The following is a 13,548-nucleotide window of genomic DNA, read 5'->3' as shown; positions in this document are numbered from 1 at the left end:
ATAATAATAATAATAATAATAATAATAATAATAATAATAATAATAATAATAATAATAATAATAATAATAAACAGTGTTTTCAATATGCCCCTATCAGCATCTCCATATTTTTCAGTTGAAATGTTACATTATGTTGATTTAAGGAGCAGCAAAATAGTGACAGCCAATCGTTAATAGAGACAAATTAATTTACGAACACAAGTTTACAGTATTCTGGTTCATTATTAATTTTTCCGACCGTCATTTGAACATTTCATACTGTAGTTCACGCCTAATTCGTTCCGGTCCGCCGACAGAGCGGGAAAATTTGTTTTGTGATTTGGTAAGTTAATTTTGCACGCAAACTTTCTCTGATCTTGTCTAAAGATCGAAGGTAAAGTATCCTAATTGTTTAGGTGGCAATATGTATTTTTGAGACTCAAACTAGCCTAGGTCTATATAATACACGTACTTAGTACTAAAGATGTATGAGGCATAGGCTAGCCTAGGCCTATCTAGCTCTCCTAGGCCTTGGGGGAGAGGAATGAATGGATAGACCTGCGGCCCTAGTAGGCCTAGCTAGGGCTAGGGGCCCTAGGCTAGGCCTAGATTGTGCAAGCAAGGGAAGGAGCTCATTATGCCTCTAGGCCTACGTCCTTATTAAACAAGACTAGGCTAGGCCTAGCTAGGCTTGTAAGACAACGTCCAGGGGGGCTACACAACTAAGGACTTTCTCTCACACTATCCAAACCCAGAAAACAGCCGTGCCTTTAGAGATACCTTCTTCTTTGTTTGATGTCAGAGTCATCAATTCCTGGAACACATTGCCAGAACATGTTATTAACAGCACAAACAAAAATGCATTTAAAAACAACCTAGTCATTCACAATCTTAACATAAAGGAGAGGACAATGAAACAGTGGCTGATCCGGGAAAATATAGATGGTGCGGGGTGGGGGGGGGGCCAGAGAGGCAGGGACTTTCACAAATGGAATGAGGCTCTTACCCAGTTCATAAGAAGATTTTGGCACCTCTAGGCCTAGATGGCTGAAAAAGGCACGCTCAGACTTATATTTTAGAGTGGTGGTACAGTACTCAATCGCCTACAGTAGACCAACAATACAAACGAGAAAATCAATTTTCAAAGTTTGGTGTTTTATTGACATCATTCGTAATGGAACCGTAGAGTACATCAACCAGTCGGAGATGAAATGCAGCAAAACAAAAATTCTATTGAAATAACTACAGTTGTTATTCTCTTACCTTTCTTTAGGCATGCACAAGAAGTGCCAATAGCGAATGTATATCACAGTCCTACTGTACTCGACAGTGGTTTTTAAAATATAAACATACAAAGGCCGATCTGTTCATGCTTCTGTGGTTGTATCCTAGTTAAAACCCGGCCAGCGTCTGGTTTTCATTGGAGTCATATCGTTGTGCTCCTCGAATAACCATCGCATGAGGGTTACAGTAGGCGGGATAAGAGACAATGTATCCATTATATGTCTGTACTGGTGCTGAACTTGTTGCTACCGCATGTCTCCATGGGCCCAGTCAATATTTGCAATTTCATATTATTTGGAATTGGAGAAAAAAGGAAAATTTAATCTCTTTTTTATGCAAGTAACCGGCTAAGTCTTCACCAGCGCCGACAGGGGTGTTTTGTTGTTGAATTAAAGAAGAATTGAATTGGGATATGTTTTGCAGTTGCCAGTTGTGGCTCTTCTTTGTACAAATCCCTCACCAAGTCCCGGCCCATGGCCCCATGCGTTTTCGGATGCAAGTTTTTCTTCCTCTTGCCTATGGCCTAGCGGTAAACTATTTTGATGGGCTTCTGGATTGGAAAGACTCCTTGCAATCTATGATTTGGACCAACTTTAGATGATGGATGGCCTGGTGCTGTCACTGCACTAGTATATTTCGTTTGGAAAATATACCTATGTTTTGAGAAATTAAAAGTACGTTTTGAGACCATATTACATCCCCGGGTCAGTAACAGATATTTCCCAAGTCTCTACATCCCAGGCATATAGTCTCAGCCAATTCCCTGCTATGGCTTGGGTCTGGGGGGCCCAGACTACAATTGAAAATGTGCATTACACTAACTAAATCTCAATGTGAAGTGAAGCTGTTATTTTCATGAGAAAAAATCCTATTACACTGACAGGAATTGAACCCAAGCCCCAGGGATTGGAAGGCAAGCATCATAAAGCACCAATCTATTCAATACCTCACCCCAAATGGCTCAGATTTCTATTTTACTTATTGTTTTTTACCAGCTCACGATCGGAATTAAATTTTATTATGGCTGACTCAGCAAACACCTCTCCAAAATGGACCAGACCATCTAATACAATAAAGGTGAAAAGGAGGCGAAGAGGTTCGTTGGTGACTGAGACATCTGCCTTGAGCGATAGACTGAATGACATGAACAAAGAGGGCAGATTGGCAACAAAGAGAAAAAATCCATTCAGTTGTATCCAGAGGAACAAAAAACATGTCAAAAATAATCAAACACAAATTCATGAAGAGAAACTAATCACAACCAAAAGCGATTCTCAGAATGAACTGTTTCGAAGACTGAATGAAGCAAGCTCAGACAATGTACAAGTAAGTTGCTTCAATTACAAATAGATAAAAATGAGATGGTAAATACTGATGACAAAAATACAACCGATTATTTTATAGTAAAATACAATAAAAACACCGTAAATTGTAAAAATAATTTAAAAAAAAAAAAATTAGGAAGAAAATGTGATGATTATGAGCTCAATAAAAATAAACAATTACAGCATTGATATTCTATTATTATTCTATCAATTATTCTATAGTAAAATGAATGTATATAGACACTGTAAATTGTAAAAATAATGAAATAAAGAGAAGAGGAAGAATGAGCAAAGAGCTCAATAAATTAATATAGACAAAGAATCAGCATTGAAAGAAAATCATTAAAATTTCCTGTTTACTGTACATCAATGCAAATTTATAGAGAAAATTGCAATTTTGATCAAATGAATAAAAGAACTGTATTGATTATTCTGAAAAAAAAAACATGAATTGCCTTGTTAAAATTCTGAGCAATTTAAACAAATTTCCCATTGATATTTTGAACATATAAAGAAAATTGCTTTCTCGATTATTATCTGAGCAAATGTGAAAAACAAATTCTACGTTTTCATTCCATAAATCAAGGTTTTATGGCAGGAGAAGACTTTGTTTTTAAAATGCTGCCTACAGTAAGTAATAATTCACAAAACCATAATCATTTCATCCTCAACATATTTTTTTTTTATGTTTATTTTCCCTTGTGGTGACTACTACAGAACTACAGTACTCAAACTATAGATGCAAGTTTAAAAAATAATGGAAAAAAAAAATCAATTTTAATTCTATTTTTGATACATAAAAAATTCTCAACAAACTAAATTGAACATTCATCTCATGTACTGTAAACAATATTGTAACTAGACCTATTTTGAATACTGTAATCAGAAAATCTTAATATTGATGTTTAATCCAAAATAACATGAGGAGATCAATGCATAAAAGGTATAATAGACAAAGTGGCGGTTAGAGTAGTTGAATGAATGGCACCACCAAAATTAGGGGATGGCTAGCAGTGCCAAAGAGCTCAAAGACAAAACATTCTTTTATAACCATCTTATGGTTTTCCCTTAAATTGATACCGGTGCTTTGCAGTATAAATTTTCATTATTATTATTATTATTATTATTGTTTATTATTATTATTATTATTTTGCTATTATTATTATTCGACAGAGTTGATAAGCTTGTAAACATTGATTGATGTTATGGTGTAATTATAGATTGAGTGTATTATAGATTGTTTATTAATATATTATATGTTTTTTAAAAGGTAACTGTACAAATCACAAATAGATTGTGTGTATTATCAAAGATAATAAATAGCAGAAGGTAGAGCAGCTTCCCAATATAGTGGAACATCCATTCGAAAGGCTTTGTGGGTACACGGACAGCAATTTTACCCCGTCCGCACGGCGGCGCTATATAGTAATAATAAAGGCGTCGCTCTGGTTCGTTTGTTTACTGTAGTTTCTCCACTTAGTAAAATGTTCAAATTTTACCCCAATCGCGGGAGGGTTGTTGTGTTCCATCAATTTTAATGCAAATACGCGAAACAGCTCATTCTTCTGCTATTTAAGTTCTTTGGTATTATAGATTGTATAATGATTATTATTTTGAAAGGTACTGTACAAGTTGCAAATGCCTGTAATTACACGTTTCATATTTTTCATCAAATTTTGAATTTTTAGTAATTCTTAAATTTATTCATGTCTAAATTATCGTCATAAGCTTGTTTATCAAAACAATGTAATGTAATATAGATTGCATGAAGTAAAATAAAGGTTTTCAGTTTATTTTGATTTATAGAACTAAACCTTAAAAATGTGCTGTTTTTTTTAAGGAGTTACCTGAATGTAGACACTCACAAAATGATACTAATGAAATGCTACGAGAAACAGAAGTGACAGCTAACCAAGAATTAAAGGAGGTATATTAATGAAAAATAATTGAATTACTGTGAAATAGAAGTCATTGGCTAATTATGTTTTTGTTTTATGGTAAGTGCAGGCCAAAACAATTTACCTGTAAATCACTATGTTGAAGGCTTTGTCCTGCCATTGGTAATTACAATATATTCTTACAGTAACCCTTAAGCACTAAAAATAAATAACCTATTTGGCGAGAAGTAAACTTTGAGAAGAATTCTGTATTAGATAAAAAAATCTTTTGGTGTTTTTTGCTACTGATTACCTATGCCTATTTAGTTGCTCAGTAAGAATCTTTATAAAGGATTGCCATGGGTAATGAAACTTAATTTATTTTTTGACTATTTATATATTATTTATTTATTTATTTTATATTTTATTTTAATTCATTATTCACATTTGAAAATGGGGAGCCCACCATTTACAGAATGGCATACATAAAATACAGGAAGGAAAAATGCTTATTCAAAACTTTTGATTCATTCAATGTAATATCATCAGTTGTTTACAAAATAATGTCAAGATTTAGAGCAAATGTTAATTGCATTTTAACATGAGGAGGTCAATGCATGAAAAGTATAATACACAAAATGGCGGTCACAGCAATTGAATGAATTGCACCAACAACATTAGGAGACTGCCAGTAAGGCCAAAAAACTTTCACAACTCCAAGACAAAAACATTCTCTAATAACCATTTTATATGAGCTTACATTTAATGTTTTTTTTTATCATTCCAGGAACCAAGATCGCAACAGACTCGCACAGCATTTGACAACTTCCCAATTGATTGGAGCATAAAAACGCGACTGCGTTTTACATCAGAGAAACCATTCAGTTGGTGCACTTCACTCAAGAGTTCTGAGGAGGCCTCGGGATTATCGGCATTCGTCAAGTGCGTGCACTCATCTGCTCCAAGCTGCTTAGAGCTAACACAGGTAACATAATGACTTACATTTTGCTTTCCACATTATTGACATGTGACTCCACTCTCTGTAAAATATGTAATTGTCTTTACAGAAATGACAAACTGTTTTATTGTACAACTGTTTGTGTCAACCTGATTCTGCTGTAATGGTGTCAACATAACATTAACTTTCATTAGAAATAGCATATTGTAATGGAAAATATTAGCTTATATTATATAAAATGAAAATATGGACCAGATTCTGGGAATCGCATAAAGAGTCAGGTTCCGAATTAGCTGTATGGCTAGTAATACTCTGCAGGAAACAAATTAGTTTAATAGACGTATGTGATTGATTCCGTATTCCATGAACAGGGGAGAAAAAAATGATCTTAGGTCAAAGGTCAACAGACCAAAATTAATTGTGAAATAATTTATAAGAGTTTACATCATGTATAATTTTGATATTAAAGTATGCGATATATCAAATCCTTACATAAGTATGGTATGAATTAACAATGTTTTAATTTCTTCCATTTATCAAACTGTAATTCCAAACCTCATTAATCTCAGTCTAAATAATAACATTTAACAGCAATTCCTTTTTATAGCTCGCTTTAATTATTGATATTCAAATGCGTTGTCATGTATGTATACTGTGAGGGAACAATATGTTAAAGAATCAAACCCTCTAATCCATCTGACCTTTGGAAAGGCAATTTCTCTTTAGCATCGTTTAAAATTCTGCCCGAGTGTGTAGTAACGCCGGACCAGAATGCCCTATAATTCGGCAAATAATCTTGAGTCTTGAGCATCTTCTACTATTACTTGTGCACATTTGTCATCTTGAGTGCTTTTCTATTAGCGTGGATGCATCGTGCAGCAGTAGATTCTGTGTCTATCAATTGTACACTATCAGGTGAATCTAATTAATACTTAATGGATAGATCTTGTAATAGGTCTCAAGGATTATGTTTCTCAGGATCCAAATTCATAATAAAAACAGCTGTATTCACATTTTATATTGACAAAGCCTGAACATTTGCATCAACATTATAATTTTATTATACATTTTTATGTACATTTTATTATTAGATATCAACATTAATAAAGTTGTTGACAATGTCACACGTATTTTTTTTACAAATATATCTCTAGGACAGCTTCATTTAATTATATAATAATTAATCAAATGTTAAAAAAAAAACAGTAGTTGAATCAAGACTTGTGTTTTTAAAAATGTTAGTGGCGTATCTAGGTATATTGATATTGGGGAACAGATGGGGTGTAACAGATATTGGGAGGGCTGAGTGAATAAGTCAGGGGATAGCTGGCAAAATAAAGTGATTTAAAGGGAATCTTAACTATTGAGATTTTTTTTTTGTTTAGAAAAATGTTTAAAATGTTGTGTATTGTAGTGTATGGCTGCTTGTGTGAGAAGGTCAACCAAGTTCATTATCAAAATGATTTTATTGCTTTTTACAGGAACCTGCTTCAAAAAAATCAGATGTTCCAAGTCATCTGAAATCAATGTTTCATCAACAGACTATGGTCTGGATTCATCCATCAATTCCATGGTTTAAGGCATTTCCTAGGATTGTCCAAGAGCCAAAGATAGCCAAGTAAGTATATCAAAAATTTAGGCTGCAAATAATAAAGCAGGTTGAGGAAGGAGATGTGTAAGTAAAACAAATATTGAAAATTGTATATTGTTTTGTTTCATCAACGCACAATAATTTGAATTTACCCATCAATTTCATGTTAAAGCCATTCCTAAGAATTTTCACAGAGGTAATCTGTAACTACCTCAATAAATAGTCTGTTTAAAAATAGACAATATTTTGAAATGATGTTTGCCCTACCTGACATGTTTTAAGTATTGAATGCTCAGTACATTCCCAAATACATGTCATGTAGGGCAAACATCATTTCGTATTATTTCTCCTGACGCAAAACACCATCGGAATAGACAATAGTTCTATAATTAAAACATTTAGAATCAGTACCAGGTGGAATGCATAAATCTTCATTATTCTACAAAGTACTAAATTGTTAGTGCTGAGAACTTTATATTCAAAGTACCTTGCCCAAAAATACAAACAAGTGACCTGTTTGAGACTCTAACTACTGATTTCTAATATGAAGCCGAAAGCTTTGCTATTTGCACCAAATATCTATATTCGCGTCCTCAACAGTGTGCTTGCCAATAATTAATGCAGTATAATGAAAGTGGAAGTGAGGTCTTCAGTTCTATAAACAATGCTTTAAATTAGAAAGCACGTGCTTACCATTTTGTTAATTTAAATTAAACCCAAACATTTTGAATGGTATTGGTTGCAATTATTTATTATGCAAAATGAGATATACAAACACAAAATGATATATTTTATTTTGTTTCCAAATGAATTACAAGTGAAAGTGGAAAGGTTTTCTTTAAAATCAAATTTAAAGCAAACATGTATATTATTAATGATTGATTTATCAAGGGGTGTTCGGATGCTTGGGTATTTACCTCTGACTTTCTAGCACTTGTTTTATTACAATTTGAAATATGAAAAAACAAAGTGAGAGCTTTCACATCCTTGGTGATATCCTAAAACAATATGATGCTATGATTGTGTAAATACAGTTGAAATTCAACTGCCTTTGATTTTCAGGGTTCAAATTCTATGAAACCATTGTTTTATGACTGTAAACAACTCTAGCTTCTAAGCCTCATAATGAGGCATGGTTAATAATAAAGCATAAATTTCATCCTGTTAGTTATGAGTCACTCGCTGTTGCATGAAAATAAAATACATTTTAAGAAGTATATACGGATGACGTTTTTGCGTCAGGAGAAATAATATGAATCAATGTTTGCCCTGTCTGACAAGTTATAGTACTGAATGCGCAGTACTTTCCTTAATGCTTGCGAGGAAAAAAAAATCGTGCGAGCGATTCAGGTGGGAATCAATCCCCAAGTAGCAGCAGGCACTGCAGTGCTATTCTGATGACATTTTTTGCGTCAGGAGAAATAATATGAATCAATGTTTTCCCTCCCTGATGTGTTAAATTACTGAATGCTCAGTATGCTCCCAAATGCTTTCGAAAAAAGATAACAAAAACTATATGCCCATATGTAGTCATGATGTGCCTATATATATGGTCATCATGACCATATTAAGCGTGTCACATGTTTTTTCAAATAAAATATGAATGTGTACAGTTATTGTGGCTGTGTTCAGTCACAACCCGTTATGCTAGCGTAACGTTAATTGCGTGGTGTGAACTTGTGCGCGGTGTAGCGAACTCCAGTATTATTGCGCAATCAGTAGCGTAAAATAGTCCACCAACAGACCCCAGATTACCGTACACCACTGAGTTACGACAGTCATGCATCAATGATTCTGAACTTGGCCAGAAATTGACCTATCATAATGATTGGTCAAGCCTAGATGTAAACAGAAAATAAAATGCGCAATTATGAATATGAATATTTTGCGCGAATACTTACGCGAGCATTCGTTAATCACCCAGTCTGGACATCTCACTAGTTGCCCCATGGATTAACATACGTCCGGCATTAGATACAGCTGGTGTATCTCTCTGGTTGGAATGTAGCCTAACATAGATAATATTTTGTTTTGTCTCCAGGATTTTCATCAACACTTCTTAAAGGAAAATTCAAGTATTGAATTTCATCACAATCCAAGCAGACATCTGTCATTTTTGTTTTATAACTTACCAATAAATAATAAATTTCCTATAAAAATATTAGAGTAATGCTAAAAACCTATTTCAAAATGCTGTTTTTGAGATTTATGGCTTTCCAAAAAATGTTAACAAATTCTATTCATCAAGAAATTATGTGAAATGTCAAATCTTGAGTAAAAAAATTATTTTATTACAAAGATAAAAAAAATATTTGATGTGGAGGGAAAGCATTAGATCAGGATGAAAATCAATATTGAAATCAATAATTTTATTAAATTAATTTTTTTTGTACATGTATTGTCTTCAAAACATTGTATGTACATAGAGATGTAACTTTAAAAAATAATATTCAGCCATACTAAATCACCATGGAAAATAATTTTTCCATGGTGATATTTCTAATGTACCACATAAAAGCAAAACAGAGGAGGCTGCAGCTGAAATATGAGATGATGTATGATATTGAAACCCAGCTTACTTACGCATTTATTTATCAAATTTGACATAAATTCATTGTACACTAAAAAAGTAGTGCGTATTAGATTGCAAAGACACATTTCTTAACTGTAGTTCAGAAATATTAGATGGTAACGCTACATTTAGGGTCAATGCATAATGGGTCAAAAAATAGTAATGAAAACTGGAGTTATAGTATATAATTTCTACTAAGTATCTTCAAAGTACAGACCTCGTCCTTAGGAATGGATTCATGATTTTCTATGAGGAGGGGGAGAATAATACACTGTGTAAGTATCTACATCAGCTCCACCTACCGTACTCAAGTAATTGGCAAGTTGAAATGCTAGAGAGGTGGTCCCCATTGATATACTAATATTTTCATATGCCTTAATAAAAGTGTTAATTTAGGCCTAATCACTATAAGTGACTATTTCACAGTGATAATAAATGGCTAATAAAAGATTAGCTCCCCACATCCTCATCAAAGTCCACCCCTGCACATCCAACATCGGAAAAACAATAGATTATTAACTTACTCTAAAGACCAAGCCCGTAGCCAGGGGGTTCAATGTTCAAATTAAGTGTCCTTTTAAATTATTATTAAAAAGTACCATTTACATAGAAGTTGTTCTTTGAAATTAACTCCAAATATTTGAAATTTTGCATTTTTATAGCAATTTCTGGACATATAGGTGTTATATCTTTAAAATTTACCCCAGTCATGGTGGGGGTGAGGTGAGGTAAAAAAAATAGAACCCCTTTTGAAAATTCTGCTTACAGGCTTAGAGAGAATGACCATTGAGGTGAGGACATTGAATGTTAAAGAGGCATTGAAATGTACTGACAGCCAGAATACTCTGATATGTATACTATAATGATGCCAACTTATTGACACTGTTCTGTGCATATTAAATATTGCAACGATATGAATATTCCATCTAAATTCATTATCCTATGTAGTATAATATATGTAACTGTTTCACTGGTAATGTATTGGAGTGTGCTTATTTAAAAGAATAACACACACAATTGTTTTTAGCAGTACAGTAGGAATCAAGTGGAATCAGTTCAGAAAGAACATAATCGTGATAATATTCATGAAGACAAACTGTGGCCTACTAAAAGAGGATGAATATATTTCAGAGACAATTGTAATACTGTTTTATGATGCAGTAGCATTCATGGAAATATTCTATTAACTTTGGTTCTAAAAATGGTAAAGATATTCAGATAACATACTTATTCTATCTTCAGCATCCATATGGCTGTCAGTATGATACAATTCTATCACTCAACTCATATAAATTGCTAAATATGGATGTTCTATTTTACATAGCTGTTCTAAATTCTGATTTTTTTTTCACCAACCATCCCAGTTTTTGAGGGTGATTAATAAAACTAATTAACCAATACTGGTAAACCTTAAGTTTCAGTGATGTCTATGTTTAATTGTATTGTTTGATATTGGAATAACAATTATTGGAATTGGTTTACTGTACATTTTATACATTTAACTGCTGTACAACAAATGCATCTTCTAATGTTAATATATTTGCTGGCGATACTGCTGGTACTCGTAAAACATGATGATGACAGGCCATTTATGGTTGAAGTTGCTGAAGCAGAAATTTAAAATTGCAAAGAGAAATAACTAATCTTTACTATGGTAATGGTAAATTCAATACCCATACTGCCCTAGCAATAGTTAACTGATTAAAATATAAAAATTTAAGTTTTCCTTTTAATCTTAATTACAAAAAAGAAATTTTATATTCAGTACATTCTTAAATATCATGAAATATTTCATTTTTTTTCTTCACAGACCGTCTTTCGCTGTCTCAACTGATGCCATACAGAAGTCCTTGTTTGCAAGCTGGTGTGAAAGTTTCCGTTCCATCTTTCATCTCTTTCGTGCAAAGCACTGTCCATATTTCTACCTATGTGCCCATCAGTTCTCAATATTATTTCAAGCTGTTGGCATTGGTGGCAGCAAACAAATGCAGGCAATCATCACTCCTACAACCAAAGGATTCCGGGAGGCATTGTCCAGGGAAGGTAAGTCAACAAGGAATTAGAACTCCAAATTTCATTGCTTGAGTATCAGTGGTATATCCAGGGGGGACTTTCACAAAGGGAGGGTCTAGATCAAATCAGCCCCACAATGGTTAGGGCGAGGGTAAACAATTTATGATCACTCGCAGACCTAAATTTGATCATAATTTTCTTTTTTTCTCCATTTATGATTTTTTAAATAATTTTGACCAACTTAGGGGGAGAGAACCAAGCCGTCTGGGCCTCTCTTCTTGAATCCCCCACTGATTATTTATGAATATATTAATGTCAAGTTGTTTACTACCTATTTTCCTATTGTTTAACTTGTACTTTACATTTGAAGGAAATTTCTATGAAGTGAATAAGTATATTTCATTTATTTCTACAGGAATACAGTATTCACTTCCTGGTCTCCAAGTAGGAGATAATGAAAGACCATTGACCACACCTGACTCGTCAATAAATAATTCACTCTCTAATAAAATGTTAGTATTATCTTTTCTATATTTATTGGTAGATACCTTAAAGGTTGCAAAAATGCAGTGATATTATTGTGCTTTCCTTTGTTAAACCTCACAAATCTGCATCAATTGTTAATACCTGGCTTGTACAAAGCAGGCCTAGGATTCTACGGAAGAGCTGCAGTTATGGGTCCTTTTTAAAGGCGGTAGCTACCTAAATCAGGGACCTATTTATTATGGTCCTGGGCATTGTTTTTTTTCTTTTCATCTATCATTAATCCATATATCTAATTGATTAATTACCATTGTTAGAGATCAAAAATGTTTTTTTCAACGTGCGAGTTGTTTGTCACAGCGTGGCTGCTTACACAAGACGGTGATTGATAAGTTTTTGTCCACCAAACACATAAATCAAATGAAATCACATACCATGGATTTACCATGTTATCTTTCAATCCATTTAGTGACAGAAACAAATCTTCAAAAAGAAATAAATGACCATTTATTAATTATCGTACCTATTTCTGTTCTGAAGAGATTGCCTTGAAAATGTATGTGCAGCTGAAGAAGTAGAGGACGATGACATCACACAGGATGATGAGGCTGCATCGTCATGGATACAGAGCATTGGATTAGACAAGAAAGAATTTCCATCCCTTGATCCAGCAAAAGTCAAAATGTATCCTTAGGAATACTGTATTTGTAGTTATGTAAACAAAACTAGTTTATTAGGTGATATTAAGGCTTTCAATTTGGAGACCTACATGTATATTCACAATAATAATTTAATCATCAGTAATATTTTAATAACTATTTGAGATTAACCTGATGAACATATGTCAAATAGGTATAGCAGACAATTTCCCTATTCAATTATATGATTAATAAGAGTATATACTGTATGGTATAAGTATTTAAAGAAAAATAACACTTTTAAAAAAATCGACGCTTCAACTATCATATCAATATCAAAAAGGATAACAAAAAAAAAACGGGTCTAATTTCTATTAATCCTCGCATTTTTAGTACTCGTTACTCATTGTATGTATTGCATTTCATGTGAGTGGAATAAATTGAATTGAATTCAACTCCATCATGAGGTCTTGTTCAATATAAGTCACAAAGGATACATCTGCTTATAAATTATAAATTTTTTATGAATACTTTAATACTTAACTATGGTACCTAGACAAAGGGACAAGATGGTTAAACTAGACCACAAGCCCCAGTCTCTTGTACTGGTTGAAGGCGCAGACACCCAGGCTCTGTTCAATTTCTTGCTCAACAGTAGCAGCACGGTGGCCGTTGCTGGGGCACAGGCTGGTGTTCCACCCACACTATTAGCACCAGTGGCATATGAAGGGTCCACCCTTCAAAAGTGCAAGGTATAAAACAAATCAAATTATTTTTTAATTCGAATAAAAATAGCAACAAAGACAGTTGTGTTAGATGCATAACCTA

The 13,548-nt window shown here is 33.4% G+C and overlaps 1 protein-coding gene across 2 annotated transcripts in view; it reads left to right on the top strand.

Annotated features, from left to right (window-relative positions):
- The first annotated feature begins 201 nt into the window (after positions 1 to 201).
- The window catches only part of LOC117113520 (protein downstream neighbor of Son-like), a 13,975-nt gene continuing 628 nt past the window's right edge, over positions 202 to 13,548 (top strand). The window contains exons 1-9 of one of the 2 annotated variants that reach the window (XM_033256873.1): positions 202 to 322; positions 2,259 to 2,589; positions 4,429 to 4,515; positions 5,253 to 5,450; positions 6,905 to 7,041; positions 11,397 to 11,629; positions 12,015 to 12,111; positions 12,623 to 12,766; positions 13,277 to 13,472. In XM_033256873.1, coding sequence (XP_033112764.1) covers positions 2,284 to 2,589; positions 4,429 to 4,515; positions 5,253 to 5,450; positions 6,905 to 7,041; positions 11,397 to 11,629; positions 12,015 to 12,111; positions 12,623 to 12,766; positions 13,277 to 13,472 — 1,398 coding nt within the window. In that variant the 5' untranslated portion in view covers positions 202 to 322; positions 2,259 to 2,283. Of the gene's footprint in view, positions 374 to 2,258; positions 2,590 to 4,428; positions 4,516 to 5,252; positions 5,451 to 6,904; positions 7,042 to 11,396; positions 11,630 to 12,014; positions 12,112 to 12,622; positions 12,767 to 13,276; positions 13,473 to 13,548 lie in introns of both variants that reach the window. The other variant, XM_033256874.1, reaches the window with a different exon arrangement.

The sequence above is a fragment of the Anneissia japonica genome, unplaced genomic scaffold (genome assembly GCF_011630105.1).
Source record: "Anneissia japonica isolate Jap-2015-1 unplaced genomic scaffold, ASM1163010v1 scaffold287748_len1686314_cov196, whole genome shotgun sequence".
In the NCBI taxonomy this organism is placed as follows: Eukaryota; Metazoa; Echinodermata; class Crinoidea; order Comatulida; family Comatulidae; genus Anneissia; species Anneissia japonica.
This window is presented reverse-complemented; position numbering and strand designations above follow the sequence as displayed.